The sequence below is a fragment of the Pipistrellus kuhlii genome, unplaced genomic scaffold, assembly GCF_014108245.1.
Source record: "Pipistrellus kuhlii isolate mPipKuh1 unplaced genomic scaffold, mPipKuh1.p scaffold_m20_p_13, whole genome shotgun sequence".
In the NCBI taxonomy this organism is placed as follows: Eukaryota; Metazoa; Chordata; class Mammalia; order Chiroptera; family Vespertilionidae; genus Pipistrellus; species Pipistrellus kuhlii.
The window spans coordinates 54,667-73,523 of NW_023425438.1; the positions used below are offsets into that span (position 1 = coordinate 54,667).

The following is an 18,857-nucleotide window of genomic DNA, read 5'->3' on the forward strand; positions in this document are numbered from 1 at the left end:
TGGGAAGGAAAAGAATCTTTAAGAAGAAAACTCAAACTATAAACAGAACAAAACCCCCAAACCGTTTTTACTATTGGAAAAAGATAAATTACTTTATATCCAAAACCAACTTGAATTTTATGAAATGCTTGATTTTAGATTTGGACATCTTTAAGGGAAAATAGTTAGCAGATAAAACTTTGATATGAGTATCTTCTTCATACTTCCTAACAAAATATGTGTAAATATATAATTTTTCCCTCTTGGAAAATATAGGAATCTATTTAAATAGGAATATTTAAAAGAGAAAAAGAATAAGATAAAATCCAAATGACTGCACAAACTCACACAGAAGGGAGCTGAGGAGGCAGGACAGGTTAGGAAAACCTAAGGGTACCAGATCATGGCCACAGAAGAGGGAGGGAGCCCCGCCCACTGGCAGGGGAGCACTGGGAGCCACATCGGGAACAGGTCCCTCTCCTCCTTCTTGCTCACAACAAGCAGCAAGCGGCAGTGCTACCTACATCCACACTAAAGTAGTGATGTTGGGACCAGAGAAATAATATACCAAGCTAGGTTGCTACTGACTCCCAAGGAGACAGAGAAATCACAAATTCAGAAGGAAAGCTATCCATATTCCCTCCTAAAACATGTCCCACTCCACCCAGAAGCAAGCAATTGCAAACAGAAAAGGTTTCTACAAAGAGAACAAAACCAAGAAATCAACATTTTAGAAAAACCAATACCATGACATACAGATAATTCAAGAAATAAAAATTGTCCATATTTGCATGAATCTATATTGGGGTTTTCTATTCCATGTAAATACTGTTGTTGTTTTTAATTCTTGCCACCAAGTACCACAGTGTTCTTATTAGTTCTGTTTAACTTGCTTGATATTAATTGGGGTTCTTAGATCTATAAGTTTATAGATTTCATCAAATTTGGAAAATTTTTGGCCATTTCTTCAAGTATTTTTTTCTCTCTCAGCTTCTGCCCCAACCCCTTGCTCAGATTGAAGTTACACATATATAATCTGTTTGGTGTTGTCCTATGGGTAACTGATATTCTCTCTGGGTTTTCTTTTAGCCATTTTTTTTTTTAACCCTGATATGCCTCACCTTGCTGTTTTTATGCTGTCTAGATAAATGAAATAAAAGACTTGTATACAAATGTTCACTATTTATAACAGCCCCAAAGTTGAAACAACTCAAATGTCCATCCATCAGTAAATGGACAAACAAAACTGAGTGTTAGGCATGTACTGCGTTCCCATCCAATGAGGTCTACTGCAGTACAGTCCTGATGCTAAACACCTAGAGTTAGCATCAGATCCCCAAGGGCTCCGTTCTCCACAAGACTCGCTTCAAACATTACTCATACTTCCAGAGTCCCCAGGCCTGCATTTCTGACTAAAGGACTAACAATTCAGGAATCTCATGACCCCCTAAGGTTCAATAATTCACCAGGATGACTCACAGAACTCGGGGAAGCACTATACTTACGGTTACAGTTTTTATAACGGATGCACATAGGGTGAAGTCTGGCAGACAGCACACAGCTTCTGTGCCTTTTCCTTGTGGAATCAGCGTGCATTATACTCTGCACATCAATGTGTTAACCAAGCAGGGAGCTCCACTGAGGGCCAATGCCCAGAATTTTAATTAGGGTCTCATTAAATAGGCCTCATTAAATAAATCATTGTCCATGTGATTAACTCCCTGGAGGCTGAGCAGCTGGTGCGTTCTGGTGACCAATCCTGGTCTCACAGTTATCAAAAGCTGCCTCATTAACATAACAAAGACACTCCCATCACTCTGGAAATTCCAGCAGTTTTAAAATTCTCTGTTAGGAACTGGGGTCAAAGAGAATACATCCTTGACTCTTCCACACCATACAAAGGAATATTACTTAGCACTGAAAAGAAATGAAGTACAATACATACTACAATATGCATGGACTTCAGAATAGTATGCAAAGGGAACAGACCAGATCCAAAAGATAACTACTGTATGATTCCATTTACCTGAAATGGCAGAAAAGGCAAATCTACAGAGACAGTAAGCACATTAGTGGTTGCCTGGGGCTGGGAGGAAAGTGGGAAATAACTCTAAATGGGTACAAGTTATCATTTGGAGATAGTAAAAATGTTTTAAAATCAGATTTCAGCCAAGACCGGTTTGGCTCAATGGATAGAGCGTCAGCTTCGGGACTACAGGGTCCCGGGTTCGATTCCGGTCAACAGCATGTGCCTTGGTTGCGGGCATATCCCCAGTAGGGGATGTGCGAGAGGCAGCTGATCGATGACTCTCTCATCGATGTTTCTAACTCTCTATCTCTCTCCTTTCCTCTCTGTACAAGATCAATAAAATATATTTTTTTTAAAAATCAGATTTCAGTGATGGGTGTACAACTGTAAATTTCCTAATAAAACATCACTGAATTATACGAGTTGATCTGCAAATAACTTAATAATGCAGCTTATTCACAAGGGACAAAAATTGGAAACAACTCAAATGTCCTTGAACAGATGAATAGATAAACAAATGATCATATATCATATAATGGAATACTATTTAGCATTAAAAAGGAATAAATTATTGACATACTGCATCATGGATAAATCTCAATAACAATTTGCTAAATGAAGAAGCCAGGTAGGATGGGGTTAAAGTCAGAATGAACACTGTAGCAGAAAAGATAAGTGAACTTAAAGACATAGCACAAAAAACAAAACAAAATGAGGCACGTCAGAGCAACAAGAACAAAAGACTAGGAAATAAACAACAACAACAAATACTGTCAGGACAACACCAAGCAGGTGATATATGTGTAACCAAGTCTGAGAAAGAGGCTGCGAGCTATGAGATAGGAGCTGAGACGGGGAAAAAAAAATACTTGAAGAAATAATGGCCAAACTTTTTCCAAATCTTATGAAATCTCTAAACCCACAGATCTAAAATGCTCAATCAATATCAAGCAATTTAAACAGAAAGAATTAAAATGCTGTAGTACTTGGTGGCAAGAATAGACAAATAACTAAATGGAACAGAAAACCCAATACAGACCCATGCACTCATGGACAGTTGTGCTACAAAAGAGGCAAACTATACCAATAGGAAAGGCAAGCTGTTGTTTTCAATGGAAAGGAGATGTAGGATATTTAGCACACAAAATCAATAATTAAGAATGATAAGCACTTATAAAAGAAGGAAATAAATTTATAAAAGTTAGTATGCTTACCTGAACCACCCAGGGACTATTGGCAAAGGCCATAATATCTCTTTCTTCCCAGAAAAAAGCAGAATCTGATCTTTTTATCATTTCAAACTTACTAAGAAGCTTCATAGCATAAACTTTCTGTGATGCTTTATGACGAACCTATTGATTTTTAAAACACAAACATTATTAATATTTTAATTTTACGAGAAAGGTGAACAAATCATTATAATGCTATTATTAAGAGACTTTCGTTACAAAACAAAATGATCCTTAGCTAACTAATAAAAAGTAAAAACATAACTTTTTTTGTTACTCCTCACCTGAAGATGTTTTTTCCCATTGATTTTTAGAGAGTAGAAGGGGGGAGGAAGAGAGGGAAAGAGAGAGACAGAGACATTGATGTGAGAGAGACATGTGGACTGGTTGCCTCCCTTGTGTGCCCTTCTTCACTCAGCTGCAATGTAAACCCCTCAGACGGGCGACAACTATCCAAAGCAGGAATCCCCTGCTCCCTACCTAGAACTCCGCGTTTCCTTCCTAGCAGGTACCATACTTACTCATTTTGATGTTGTTTCCTTGTATTTATTGTCTGTCTCCCATATTAGAATGTAAGCTCAATGAAGGTAAAGATTATTCATGCCTGTTTTATTCTCCATTGTACTCTTAGTGCCAAGTACAATGTCATCACTAGCAATTAAAATAGACACTAAATATTTAATGAATAAAGTAATGTCTGTGAAAAAATTTATATTATATTGCTGGTCAAACTATAAATTTCCAGTTATAAGAAAAGAATCAACAAGAAATATTTCCAGAAAGTACCAAAGATCTACCAGAGAGTGACTGCTATGGGTTAACAGAATAGAGACATTCACTAAATATTTGATGAATAAATAAATGTCTGGGAAAAATTTTTGTATTTGATAACTGGCCAAACTATAAATAATTTCAGTTCTAAGAAAATAACAGGTAATATTTCTAGTTATTTTTCATTAAGTACTATCCACATATAGAATCAATATTTTTATTATATTGATTAAAATAAGGTCAACCAAAGGAATGCTCACGTCCTCTCTAGCAAAGACATGATACTTTATAGATTTGGTACTTTAAAAATGCAATAAAACTTTAGAAAATCATACACTGCTATACCTCTTTAGTAAAGAGAACCCCTCAACCCACGTAAGAAACATTAGTGGTTGAATGGACCTGAACATATCACTGACAAGAGAGACAGGTTTTAGCATGAAACAATAAATACAAATAAGTTTTCACTCAGAACCACGTACTTCTGGCCAGAGCAGAGTAACCAGTACCTGCTAGCTTTCCCACTGTAAACAACCATCCATATGGCAAAACATGTGAACCAACTGCTTTCAGACTTTGTCAAATAGGCAGCACAAGACTATAATTCCTGAGAGAAGAGAAATTCACCAAGTCAACACCATAATTACCCAAACACCATCTTAACCAGCATTCAAGTGACCACCTAAGACAGTGGTCGGCAAACTCATTAGTCCAAGGAGCCAAATATCAACAGTGCAATGATTGACATTTCTTCAGAGAGCCAAATTTTTTAAACTTAAACTTCTTCTAACACCACTTCTTCAAAATAGACTTGCCCGGGCCGTAGTATTTTGTGGAAGAGCCACACTCAAGGGGCCAAAGAGCCGCATGTGGCTCATGAGCCACAGTTTATCGACCACAGACGGCTAAGCTAAGCACAGTGGTCCTGCTGAGTTGAGGAAGCAGAGATCAGAGTTCAAGACAGGTGAGGCACATGGGTTATGCTAGCAGGAAAACAGGGAAGTGAAGAGTTATGGAGAGGGAGGTCCCTCGGAATACCATGTGAGTCCTTGGCTAAGGGCGGAACTATCCAAAGAGAAAGTACTAAAGTCTGTTCTGCTAGGGGGCTCACAGCAGAACAGAGACACTACAGTTGAAATAGCATTGGAGGGACGTTTGATTTCCAAGCACAAAGAGTGGAAATTGTGAATTTCCACCTGCCAATTTTCGGGACATCGGGTAAGACTGGGAGAAAGAGCCATGCTCTAAGCCAAGGCCTTCTCTAGAACTCCTAACGAAGTGTAATAACACCATGCCCTAAAACAAAAGGGGATTAGAGTTGAGAGGTTAACTCATGCCAATGAAAGTAATTTGGGGAACAATTTGGTCTTTTCACACATCTACATTTATAAAGTATAAAACTACACCTGCACAAGGTAAGGGTGATCAGCAACTGGACAGCTTGTTAGAATAAAAGTAAACATCAAAGAAAAAAAAAATCCAGAGTCTCCATCACATATTGACAAGGACCAGTATATAAGTTTAAAAATTACTTGATAGTCAAAGAGGAAAATATGATTCATCCTCAAAAAAAAGAAAGTAAGAAAGAAAGAAAGAAAAAGCAGTTAATAGAAAAGCCCAATAGATGTTAAACTTAGCTAGCAAATACTTAAAAATTTAAAAACAGCTTTGAATGAACAAAAGGAAATATCCACAGAGAAATGGAAACTACAAAAAAGAACCAGCTGGAAATTCTATAACTGAAAAAAAACTGAAGTGGAAAATTCATTGGAAGAGAATGGAGATGGAAGGAGCCAGTGAACACAAATAGATCTGAAGAATAAAGAGAAAAGATGAATATCTGAAAATAAACAAAGATTTTGGGGCTTGCAAGACCATTTTAAACCACCTAAAACGTGTCAATATAGACTAAACACTCCAATTCATAGGCAAAAATTAAAAGAATTAATTAAAAAGCAAAACCTAACCTTATATATTTTAAATATAAGACCAAATAGGTTGAAAATGAAAGGATGCAAAAAGATAAACCATGCCAACAGTAAGGTAAGAAAGTGAACAGAGCCCTAGCTGGTGTGGCTCAATGGATGGAGTGTTGGCCTGCAGACTGAAGGGTCCCAAGGTTCGATTCCAGTTAAGAGCACATGTCTGGGTTACAGGCTTGATCCCCAATAGGGGGTGTGCATGGGGCAGCAGATCGATGATTCTCTCCCTTTCCCTGCCTCTCTGAAATCACTAAAAAATCCTTTATAAAAAAAACCTAATATGCTAAGTGTCCAATCATCTGTTCAACCAATCAAAGCGTAATATGCTAATGATATGCTAAGGCCCCTGAATTGCTTGCTATAACATGCACTGACCACCAGGGGGAAAACAATCTGACTGGTAGGTTAGCTCGCTACTGGGGTCTGGCAGATCGGGACTGAAAGATAAACTGGTCAGTCTCCGCTAGCCAACCTCCCGCATCCCTCCCTGACATGGCAATTGTGCACTAGTGGGGTCCCTCGGCCTGGCCTGCACCCTCTCACAATCCAGGACCCCTCGGAGGATGTCAGAGAGCTCATTTCAGCCCGATCCCACTCAATCCAAGAGCTGCCCCCGGTGGTCAGTGCGCTCCCCCAGGGGGAGTGAAGCTCAGTCAGAAGCCAGGCTCACAGCTGGCAACTGCAGCGATGGTGGCGGGAGCCTCTCCAGCCTCCACAGCAGAGCTAAGGACGTCGGCCTGCAGGCTTAGGCCCGCTCCCTGGATTGCAAAAGGGCACAGGCGAGGCTGAGAGACTCCCCTCCCAAGTGCTTCGCATTGGCCGCAGGAAGCCCTATTCTTGCAGGGATCTTCCTGCAACAGGCCTCGTGTGTGTGTGTGTGTGTGTGTGTGTGTGTGTGTGTGTGTGTATTAGAGGCCCGGTGCATGAATTTGTGCCTGGGTGGGTCCGGCCAGCTTGGCCAGGGGGAGAAGACATGGGCAGTTGGCCGTTCTGCCTGCTGGTAGAACTCCTGGTTGAGGGGACAATTTGCATATTAGTCTTTTATTATATAGGATATACACTGAGTGGCCAGATTATTATGTGTTCAGAGATCATAATAATCTGGCCACTCAGTGTATATATAAAAAAAGAAAGTGGACAAAGCAATATTAATAACTCACAAAGTAGACTTCAAAACAGAGAGAATAAAAAGGTAATTCAGAGAAAAGGAGTATAACGTATTAGGAAGACAAAAATTCTAAAAATGTATGCATCTAATAAATGTATTTTTTTTTAAATAGGGTTTGTAGTTTTTTCTTTTTTCTTTTCTTTTTTTTTTTAAAATATATTTTATTGATTTTGTACAGAGAGGAAGAGAGAGAAATAGAGAGTTAGAAACATCAATGAGAGAGAGTCATCGATCAGCTGCCTCTTGCACACCCCCTACTGGGGATATGCCCGCAACCAAGGTACATGCCCTTGACCGGAATCGAACCCGGGACCCTTCAGTTCCCAAGCCGACGCTCTATCCATTGAGCCAAACCGATCTCGGCTAATAAATGTATTAATAAAATATTTAATAAGAGAGTAGAGAACCCTAAAACCTGTCCCTGGGGATCTCTGTCCAAGGTACCATTCATGCTTTCATCAGCCTAATTAGAATACAGCTATTAAATTAATATAAACATATGCTTATTAACATTTCTCCTTATCATCCTCAAGTATATCAGATTTTTTCAAATCTATTACAGATAGATATTACACCTTTTACACTATGACCTATAAATTCAATAAATATATCAAAGAAAGAGGTAATAAAAGGGAAGAAAAAGACAAACAGTCTGTCATGGCTTGTTCCTAGAGAAACCTGGGCTGGTACAACACATAGTAATCACAGCTTTCCTCAGTGCTCAGTCAACAAGAATAAAACACTAGTGAGTGAAATACAAGATTTGACTCCATAATTAAACTGTAAGGACACAGAGGAGTTTCATGCACAGGTAACGGAAAAAGGAATATTATTATAGTTCCTCATTTAATACTATAAGTGAAATATTTATTACAAACATTTACAATATTCCTAGTTGGTACCACTTTGCCTTGTAAAGATAAATTTCAGTTATTGAAGGGTCTTTGCTGGGCTTCTCATATATCTGAATAAACCTTAGTTAATTAAGCAAGATGCTACTAATCTGAACATACTAAATAAAACACAGGAATATTCAGAAGGAGGTCCTGTGTGAAGCCTTTTTCTGAATCTCATTGTTTCAGAGCCAATAAGAGACCCGGTGTTTATAGACCACTAGAGGCCCAGTGCAGGAATTTGTTCGTGCGTGGGTGAGGTCCCTCAGGTTGACCTGCGGGAATCAGGACCCAGCTCGCAATCCAGCTCACGCCCCCAGCCTCACAGCCACACCATGGCCTGGTGCTGCCCCCTCACCTGCTCCACCATCCCACCTGTGGGACCATCAGTCAGGGCTGGGCCTCCCACCCAGCTCCTTCAGTGCCTGGGAGCCAGCCGGTGACCCCACCCCCCACTGCTGTTTGCTGTCTGTGGGGCAATGGGTGGGGCAATCAGGCCCCTGCTCACACCTGCCTTGGCCTGGCACCCCCCACCATTCTGCCATGGTCCCGCTACCATCAGGGCCCATCGGGGCTGGCAGCACCTCCATTGCCGCCCGCTGTCAGCGCCACATCATCGCAGCCACCCTCTGGTGGTCAGGACACGTCATAGCAAAAGCAGTTGAACTCTCGGTCAAACAATTTGCATATTAAGTTTTTATTATATAGGAGAATTGTCTCCTTTTATGGGTGAGCACACTGAGGCTCTCAGAGATGGAATGATTTGACTAACCTCAGAAAGCTAACTCTGGCCTGGCTGGGCAAAGAAATTGGATCTACTCCAGGGCTACTGACAATGCTTCACAAACTGTCATCAAAATAACAAGAACAACACAAATATTTTCTTACCAACTGGACTTCGCCAAAAGCACCTCTTCCAATAACTTTTACAACCTCGTAGTCTTCTGCCTTCATCTGCAAACCTCTGATTTTTTTCACAATTTTCTCATCTACAATAAAAAGGTCACCATATTTGTAATATTAATCATATTTATAAACAATATTTTAAAATAATCAGCATATTTGTACACAAATTTTTATTCCAAGAAATCTGGCTTAGCTTTCATCTATATCTGTCAGTTTTTAAAGGTTGCTATTTATAAATCTAAGATATAGTACATTAACTTCACATCAAAGAATCAAAACACTGCGGTTTATTAACATATATAAACAAACACTACTACTACCAAAAAGTAGCAGCTAAGCTATTCTGTTTCTGACTGTTGCTTGGCAAGTGAGATGACAGCTGAAACAGTGATGATCCGGGCGGTTCTGAGTGCATTCTAAGTCATGGAAGAAAGTTGCTATAAGATTACTTGCAGGGCTAATCTTAGTAATGAATTTTTGGAAGCCTACTTCTTTAGTAACCACATATTATAGATATGGTAACTATAGACAAGATTGTGTGTGGAATTAGGAAAACAGTCCAGTCTCTGACAATTCCAAATTAAAAAGTTTATTGTGTTGATATAAAGTATGTATTATTTAAAAATTTCTTCTTCTTAGAATTCAACTTCATTTACACCTTCCCGGCAACATCAATACCAACAAATATTAAAAGTACCACATATATGGCAATAATTGTTATTACATTATCTTTCACTAACTAGATTGAAATGTCTATATTCATGCAAACATAAAGCTCATTAAGTCTTCCGGATAGTGTAAAGGTCTTAGTGTTGTTAATATTAATTTAAAACTTCTCTTGGAACTGCCATAAATAACCTGTCCTGAAACCACTAGTCTTAACAATTTATACAAAATCTTGAACTCTACCTACATTATATGCTACAATTGGTTCTGCAGTTTTGCTTTGAAAATAAAGAATATTAATATTTAGCCCAGCCAGTGTGGTTCAGTGGCTTAACATCAATTTATGAACCAGAAGGTCACAGTTCGATTCTCGGTCAGGGCACATGCCCAGCTTTCGGGCTCAATCCTCAGTGTGGAGCGTGCAGGAGGCAGCCAATCAATGATTCTCTCTCATCATTGATGTTTCTCTCTCTCTCTTCCTCTCTAAATCAATAAAAGTATATTAAATAAATAAAGGGTAAGCTAAGAATTACTTAAGTTTAATAAGTTAATAAGTTTATGAATTTTAATAATATTAATCAAACAAATTTCTCATCAAAGTATAATCATGGTATCAAATATGAAGTTTAACATACTTACATCTATTTAAGAAATTATCTATATTCTTGTTTTTCCTCAAAGCAGGAAAATCCAAATCAAGGACCAAGGAATTTAAGCCATCCTATTTAACAAAAAATTTAAAAAGGAAAAAGAAAATTGTTACAATTCCCAAGCATTTAAAAAAAAAAAAGGTCTTTACATTTTATCATAATGTTATTCTCACTGAGTAAATGTCAACCCATTTTTATATGAAACTGCCAAGTGGATCAATATCTAACACCTTTAACTGATTTCCTAACTTTGTCAGACTATTAAGATTGACCCTATCGTGTTTTCCTTCGTTCTTTTAGCCAACAGAATCAGTCATTTTAAAATAGGCACCCACTATTACTTTTGTTGGTTAGATGTCTTCTTTTCTCTCTTCAAATGCCCAGTAAAATTTCACCAAGCTTTTGACTTTAAGAAATACACCCAGACTAAGGAAGTTGCCATTCACTCAACAATCACTAATTGTGTGCCTAGTGCAAAGAATAGAAAATTCAAAAATAAATAAGACACTAACTATCCTTATGTCCAGGAAACTGAGCCTCAAAACTAAATTTCCCATAAAAATATGAAAACAGGGTGATTCATTTTTCAGATTTCTATTTTCTCTTTTGAGTTTTTTATATTTTTCAGACTTTCTACAAGGATGCATTAACTTGCCCAATCATCGTGGCTCAGTGGCTGACTGTTGACCTATTAACCAGGAGGTCACGGTTTGGTTCCCAGCCAAGGCACATGCCCAGCTTGCATGCTCAATCCAAAGTGTGGGCATGAGAGGCTGCTGATCAATGATTCTCTCCTCACTGATGTTTCTATTTCTCCCCCTCCCATCCTCTCTGACATCAATAAAAACATTTTTAAAACGCATTAAATTTATAATCAAAATAGGAAAAAGTGTATACATATAACTTGGTGGGGGTGAAAAATACTAAGAAACAAATTACTCAGTGGATGTGCTTGTGTAGGAAACCATGTTTCTAAAGCTCTATCATATATACTGTCTCATCCTCAAGTAACTCTGAGGAGGGCAGGATAAAATATATTCATTTTAAAAATAAACAAAGTTTATTTACTGATGAACAAAAATAGATCCAGAGACAGAGAAACATCAATCAAATGTCAAGCCTCAGGGAAAGTAAGGGACAGTGGGGGTAAGGAAGGGAGATCAACCAAAGGACTTACATGCATGCATATAAGCTAATCAATGGACACAGACAACAGGGGGGTGGGGGCATGAATGAGAGGTGGGGGATAATGGGGAATAAGGACACATACCGTGTTTCCCAAAAAATAAGACATCCTCTGAAAATAAAACCTAGCGCATGGAAAGATAAGATATCCCCTAAAAATAAGACCTAGCGCAACTTTGGGAGAAAAAATTAATATAAGACACTGTCTTATTTTCGGGGAAACAGGGTATGTAATACCTTAATCAATAAAGAAATTTAAAATAAATAAATAAATAAATTTAAAAAATAAAAATAAACAAAGTTAAGGCTTAGAATAAGTGACTCAGACTTGCCCAAGATCATGCTATTAGGAAAGGACTCGCAGGATACTACCTAACTCTTAAAAGGTCCAATATACTTCATTCATCTCCCTAGTCTCCATGACCCGACTGACACCAATGGGAACTTGGAAGGGTAAAGAAGGAAGCTGGAGGATTGCAGGGGGGAAAACAGCAATAAAGAGACCTTTTAGGGATATTAGTAGGGGAAAACTCCCATGCAAAACTTAGAAAGGTAACTTGGGTCTTTAATTTACTAATTTTAGAAGAATTGCATATACTATGTATATTTTAATTGATTTCAGAGATGAAGAAAGAAGGAGAGAGATATATAAACAACAATGATGAGAGAGAATCATGAATAGGTTGCCTCCTGCAAGTCCCCTACTGGAGCCCACAACCCTGGCATGTGCTCTTGACCGGAATCGAACCTGGGACCCTTCTGTCCGTCGGCTGACACTATCCACTGAGCCAATCCAGCTAGGAATGCACACAGTATATTTTACCATTCAGTTATACTTCATAAATTTTGATATTTTAAAAAGTTTAAAATGTAAAATCCAAAACACTTATGTTTTTAGAGTAGAGGCCCAGTGCATGAAAATGCATGCACTGGAGGGGAGGGGGCCCTTCAGCTCGCCTGCCCCCTCTCACAGGGACAGAAGGCAACCTGGTAATCAGGAGAAAGAAACGCCCATCACACCTCTGCTGCTACCACTGCTGGCAGCGCAAGCTTCGGCCAGCCCTGGTTACTTGAGCCCAGGTGCGCCTGGGCGGCTGCTCTCCGAGGCTTGCCTGCACCTCAGGCCGGCCCTGGGAGGCTGGGGGCTGCGGCGACTGAGCACTGCCATCTTTGAGGGTGGGCAGTCAATTAATATATCCCCTCATTTTTGGCTGTTGGTGCCGCCATCTTTGAGGGCAGGGCAGTCAATTAGCATACTCCCTCTTTATTGGTTGTGGGTGCCACCATCTTTGCAACAATGTGAGGATCAATTAGCATCTTCCCTCTTTATTAGATAGGAAGACTATATCCATATTTATACTCTGAATTTAATTTTCAAATCAAAGAAAGGTGCTTTCAGGTGAAAAGCATTCTTCTATGCCTCCATTAATCTCCAAAGGAAGAAAAATTTAAATAGATAAGACATAAGCTATTATTATAAGAATTAATATTAATAAAATTACATGACCTCAGTATTTTGATATTACAATAATGACATAGTTCACCGGCATCTTTTAATTAAGCCAAGGGTTTCAACATCAATATTCTAAGTTCATTGGTGGCAAGGGCTTTTTATATTGTGCTCCATCAAAGAGGCACTCCAGGGAAGACTGGATTACTTAAAAGGAAAATTTTGGAGCCAAAGAGGGGTTAAAAAATAAAAAGAAAATTGGCTTTAACTGCAAAGTCTATTAGTAAGAAAGGATGATGCCAACATTTGCTTATTATCTCTTTGTGTGTGGGGAGGGAGGAAGCCCTTTGACAACAGAGCTGTTTCAGTTATTTTTTTAATTTGAAAGTAAAATAAACAGATAAAGTTTTGTCTTCTTGTGCTTTGTTTAGAGAAGGCAAAACAACTTGGTTACATTTCCACTCCATGACAAAAAAAGTCCTCCAAACCAGTTTCCAGTCAATTGTTCAGATAATTAAACCAACAGAACCTTCTCTTTCACTTTATAACTAGAAGTCTGCCCATATGATTTCCATCCACCAACAACCTAATTGTAGAAAATCATGTTCCCCAAGTTATGAAGTTAAGTTTCAGGTTTTTCTACAAAAAGTCCCTAAAATAAGATCAATCACTCAATAAATTTTGGTTATTATTATTTCCATTATTTTCAATATTACCTAAATGCAAACTTTGCATTTAAGGATTAAGTAATTAAAGAGATGTAGAGTTTAAAGGGGTTTTAAATTTAACTTGTACATCTAAATCTATCAGCACATCTTTGATACTAGCAGATGAGGCCAAAAACCATTTCCTCACTAATTTAATGTGTTCCATAAAGAAAACTATTTTACTTCTTAAGTTTTTAGTCTCAATATCTTTACCAGAGTGCTAGTCTGGCAACTAATCAAGTACTGTTTATGAAGCCAAATGAAATAAAGGTAAGTCTGAAAAGTACTAGTTGCTACCTCCTTTTGTTATAAATGTACTTAGATTGTAACCAATTTTTAAAACTCTTTTCAATCTTACTTCAGTTTTATATAGCTTGAAATTTTATTTCAGCCAATTGAAATCTGGGAGATTGCATACAACACATAAGCATTTTGAGGAACATTATTTACAATAGCAAAAATTCAAAACAACCTAAAAATCTTGAAAAATACAGTAAAATCTAAGTGGACAAGATCTAAGGTATTAGAGAACACACCTTAATAAATTAATACTTTAAAAATATTTCATGTAAAATTTACAGCTCTCTTTATCTCTACTGAAACAGCCTATTTTAAATTCCTATAAAGATCGCAATGAAGATTCAAGTTTTGGGCAGGAGCAACATTTATTTGAGAACTCTGGAGAAAGAAGGGGGAACATATGATTTGTAAGATGCAAAGAACAGTGATATCTTAATATTTAATATTATGGACACTCACTCCTGTGGTCCAACCTGCATAATGTCAATTTTGAACATTCTACTCATTGATAATCACCTTCTTATCTTTGCAGCTCACTCTCATTAATACTTCAACTCCAACTATCACTTTTTTTTTTACATATATTTTATTGAATTTTTTTTTACAGGAGGAAAGGAGAGGGATAGAGTTAGAAACATCAATCAGCTGCCTCCTGCACACCCCTACTGGGGATGTGTCTGCAACCAAAGTACATGCCCTTGACTGGAATTAAACCTGGGCCCTTTTAGTCCCCAAGCCAACACTCTATCTACTGAGCCAAACCGGTTTTGGCTCCAACAATCTCTTGACTCACCAGGAACTTTCAATCCAAACCTTATCATTTTGCAGTCTTTTACCATTCCCTCCTATGTTCTTTTTTTTAAAAAATGTTTTTATTGATTTTAGAGAGGAAAGGAGAAGAATAGAGAGAGAGAAACATCCATTGGCCGCCTCCTGCACATTCGTTACTAGAGATGGAGCCCGCAACCTGGGCATGTGCCCTGACAACGAGGGTATGTGTCCTGACCAGGAAATGAACCAGTGACCTCTTGGTTCCTGGGTCGACACTCAACCACTGAGCCACAGTAAACGTCTGGCTGTAAAGTAAACCACCAGTCAAGTCCGGCTGCTTTACTCTTTGTACACTTAGATTCCAGTATATCATAATAATCGCTGCTCTGCACTTACTCTTTTGTTCTTCTCACTTAATCAAACTCTTCTGAAAAAGCACATCACTGGTTAAATTATCTTTCTATTTCTACTCAGTATTTGAACCTCCTAGAGCTAAATCTGACGTAAGAAAAGCACAGAACCATGTTCAAGTGACCCTTAGCTGGCTGCCAATCCTAGACTACTTACCTGGCCCATTTTTTCTCCCATTCTCCTCAAATATCAAAAATCTCCTCTCCTAATCTCATTCTCAGCTATAGTCCTGACTTCTTATCTCATTAAGAACATGTACAAGTTCTCATCACCAAATCTGTCTAAATCCCTGCATCTGTATCCATATATTCTACTTTCTTTCTTCCTATTATATTTTAGTACTAGCCACAAGCAATGTCTCAATCTCTACACTGAACCTCCCCTCCCCTCCTGCCTATTAAAAGACAACACTACAGCAATTCTGTTCCCCCACCATAGCCATCCATCATCACCTCATCTCTTATTCTCTCTCTCTACATGATTACTGTCATTGGCATGTTATTTTTCTTACCCTTCAAAAAATAAAATCCTTTGATTCTACCTCCCATACAGCTTACATATCATTTCTCCCTTCCCCTTCATAGGGAAATTCCTTGAAAGAGATTATCTATACTGTTTTTAGCTTTTTTCTCCTCCTATCTCATTAGAACTAACTGCTATCAGTTTTCCCCCTTCCCCACCACCATATCCATAACCAAACTATCTAAACTGTTCTTCTCAAGTCTACCAATGACTTACCTCCACATTACAAAACCAATTATTATTTCTTGGTCCACATTTTACTTGACCTATAAACATATTTGAACAATCAATCCTACACTATCTAGTTCTTGAAAATCTTTCTTCAGTAGACTTTGATGACAATGCATTCACATGATTTGCCATCTTCCAGTCTTTGCTGGTTTTCTCCTCGATCCTTGGGCCTCTTCTCTTTCAAATCCACTCATTCCATAAGAAATCCTACCTTGTCTCTAAGTGCTGATGGCTTCCAAATTCATTATCTCTATCCCAGATACCTAAAATCCTGAATTCTAGACCCTCATCTCCACTTGCCCATGTGCCATCCAGCTTATCTCAATGTCTAATAAATATTTCAAATGCTGATGTCCAAAACTGTTCCCTACCCATTTCCACTGTAACCACTTCATCCTTCAGTCTTCCACATTTCAGTACTGGCAATTTCATCCTTCCAAACACTCAGGCCAACATTTCTAGGATCAACCTTGACTTTTTCTCTCCCTCAGGAACTTAAATCCAAGCACCTACAAATCCTGCGAGCATTCTCTTCAAAATAAATTCAGAACTCCACCAGCTTTCACTGCCCTCGCTACCACCATCCTAGTTCACGACGTCATCATTTTACTTGAATTACTGCAAAAGCCTACTACCATGTCTCCCTACTTGCAGCTTGCCCTTCCTTTCCCCTTCAGATTGTTTTCAAAGCACAGGGATGATCCTGGCACTCCTCTGTTCAAAACCTCCAATGACTTTCACACCATTGAGAGTAAAGCAGAAATCCCCAGCTATAACCTAGGAGGCTCTTAAAGATCAGCCCTTACCCACTTAACTCTCAACCTCCATCCCCTATTACTTTCTCATTCATTTTGCTCTAACTACACTGGCCTTCCAAATGTTTTAAAATCTCAACAGCAGGCCTACACAAGGAGTAAGTGGGAACGGAGTAGGAAGGTAACTCAGTAGCAGCCTTCCAAGAAGAGACATCTGAGCAGCATCACAGTTCTATGGGGCTGGGAGCTGGCTATAATGGAGGAAATGAGCAAATTAGTAACTGATGCCAGCTCTTTCTACTGGGAGAAGTACAAATATGGGTGGGTGGAGCTACGATGAACACATGGTGTTGGCCTGAAATTGGAGGTATCAGTCTAAATTTATGGTTTAAATATATAAAGATATAGATATTTAGGTGTAGGTTCCTGTGTGGGTCTAAGTACAGAGACACTCCAACAACAGTGAACCCACTTAGCACCCAGATTGTGGTTGGGTTTTGCTTGTTTGTTTTTAAACCACTAAGAGAAATTAGGGCTCCTTGGAGAAAAGCCAATTCCAGAACTGAACAGGAAAACCTATAGCATCTTGTGCCCAAAGTTAAGGAGGTGCATGGGAGATAAAAAGACATAGAACTACACATATACAGTGCATCAATGCCAATATCCTGATTTTGATTATGTACTTAAGTAAGATATAACATTGGGAGAAATTGGGGGAAGGGTACACAGGACTATTCTGTATTGTTTTTGCAACTTCCTATGAACTTATAATTATTTCAAGATAAAAGTTTTCTTAAAAAGTAAAGACGTACACAAAGGTTGATGGCAACATGTCAAAAGGACATACAAATACAAGCCAGCTTGAAAGGTCTCTCAGTGGCAAATTTGGGACAATTTGAGTATTAAAATAAATAATGATAGTAATGGAATATAATACACTGAATAAAACAAGAATTCCTGATGTAAATGAATTTGTTAATTAATTCTCTTTCTTACAATAAAATGTCAATAAATGTAGAAGGAATAATGAGTCAAAATATCACCATTTGTCAACCATCTTGGTAAAAATTAATTTAGTTGAAAAATATCAATGGATACTTAAACTAGTGGGTAAAAGTATGAATAGAAAAACAATTTTACATAGTCTCAAAGTAACCCCCCACAAAAATACTTATTAATTACAAAGAAAGAGGAGGAATAATAGACACTTCGTAGACATCACCTTTAATTAAGTAATCGAAGTTAACACTACCTAATGAAGTAAACTATATGCCACCAAGTAGGATTCATTAAAAGCGTATCACTTCTGTGAAACTGAAGCCCAAACCACATTATTTTGGGCCTAATCATCAAGCAACATTAAACAAACCCAAAGTAAGGGATATTCTACAAAATGAGTGGCTTCAAAATTGTGAACAGCATGAACAACTGAAGATTAAAGAAATGGATGCAATGCATGATCCTGGATTAGATATTTTTGACAAAACGTGAATGAGGTCTTTAAGCAAAGTATATACAGAATTTTAAAAAAACTTTCCAATGAAAAGTTGGGTTTTGCTTGTTTGTTTTTAAATCACGTCAAGGTATGTTCCTAATTCAGGGCCTTTTAATTTACTACTTCCTTCTGTCTGAAATGCTCACATCTATGGATCTGTATAGCTAGCACTCCTACTTCCTCCATGTCTTTACTTAAGTCACCTTTTCAGGAATAACTTAATATCTTAACTGTGAACCCCTTTAGAGTCATAGCTTTCTTTTTTCTTTTTTTTCCTCTTTACCATAAATCATCATCTTACATAAGTTAACTTTATTATTATTATTATTATTCTCCAGCTCCCCTTTAAAATGTAAACTGATGGCAGGGAATTTTTGTTCACTGCTACATTCCCAGGGTCTAAAATCCAGGGCTGGAACCAGGGCCTGGCATGCGGTAATTGCTAAATAAATATTTATTAAGTGACCATGTACACAAAGTACTTGGAACACAAAGGACTTAAGGCTCAATTACAAAGTAAGTTCACTTTCCAATCATAGCAAGGGAATATTGAAACAGGTAAAAAGAACTCTACCGTTAATTGATGGCTCTGGGACATCAGGCCAACAAATATGTCTCCAGCATAAATGAATGAGCTAATGTCCCTGGCTCCAAAGAACTTAGTACAAACCTATTTCCAGTAGAAAGCAAAACGGTAACACTACAGCCAGCTAATAAAACAAGAAAATATCTATCAACAGCATGTGAGAAGTACAAT

The 18,857-nt window shown here is 38.1% G+C and overlaps 1 protein-coding gene across 4 annotated transcripts in view; it reads right to left on the bottom strand.

The window, feature by feature from the left end:
- Positions 1-18,857, bottom strand: part of ROCK2 (Rho associated coiled-coil containing protein kinase 2) — a 73,576-nt gene that overhangs the window by 34,595 nt on the left and 20,124 nt on the right. For 3 of the 4 annotated variants that reach the window (XM_036434628.2, XM_045580470.1, XM_036434630.2), the window contains exons 2-4: positions 10,263-10,344; positions 8,940-9,040; positions 3,223-3,360 (exon numbers count right to left, since the gene is read on the bottom strand). In XM_036434628.2, the coding sequence (XP_036290521.1) occupies positions 3,223-3,360; positions 8,940-9,040; positions 10,263-10,344 (321 nt within the window). The remainder of the gene's footprint in view (positions 1-3,222; positions 3,361-8,939; positions 9,041-10,262; positions 10,345-18,857) is intronic. The other variant, XM_045580471.1, reaches the window with a different exon arrangement.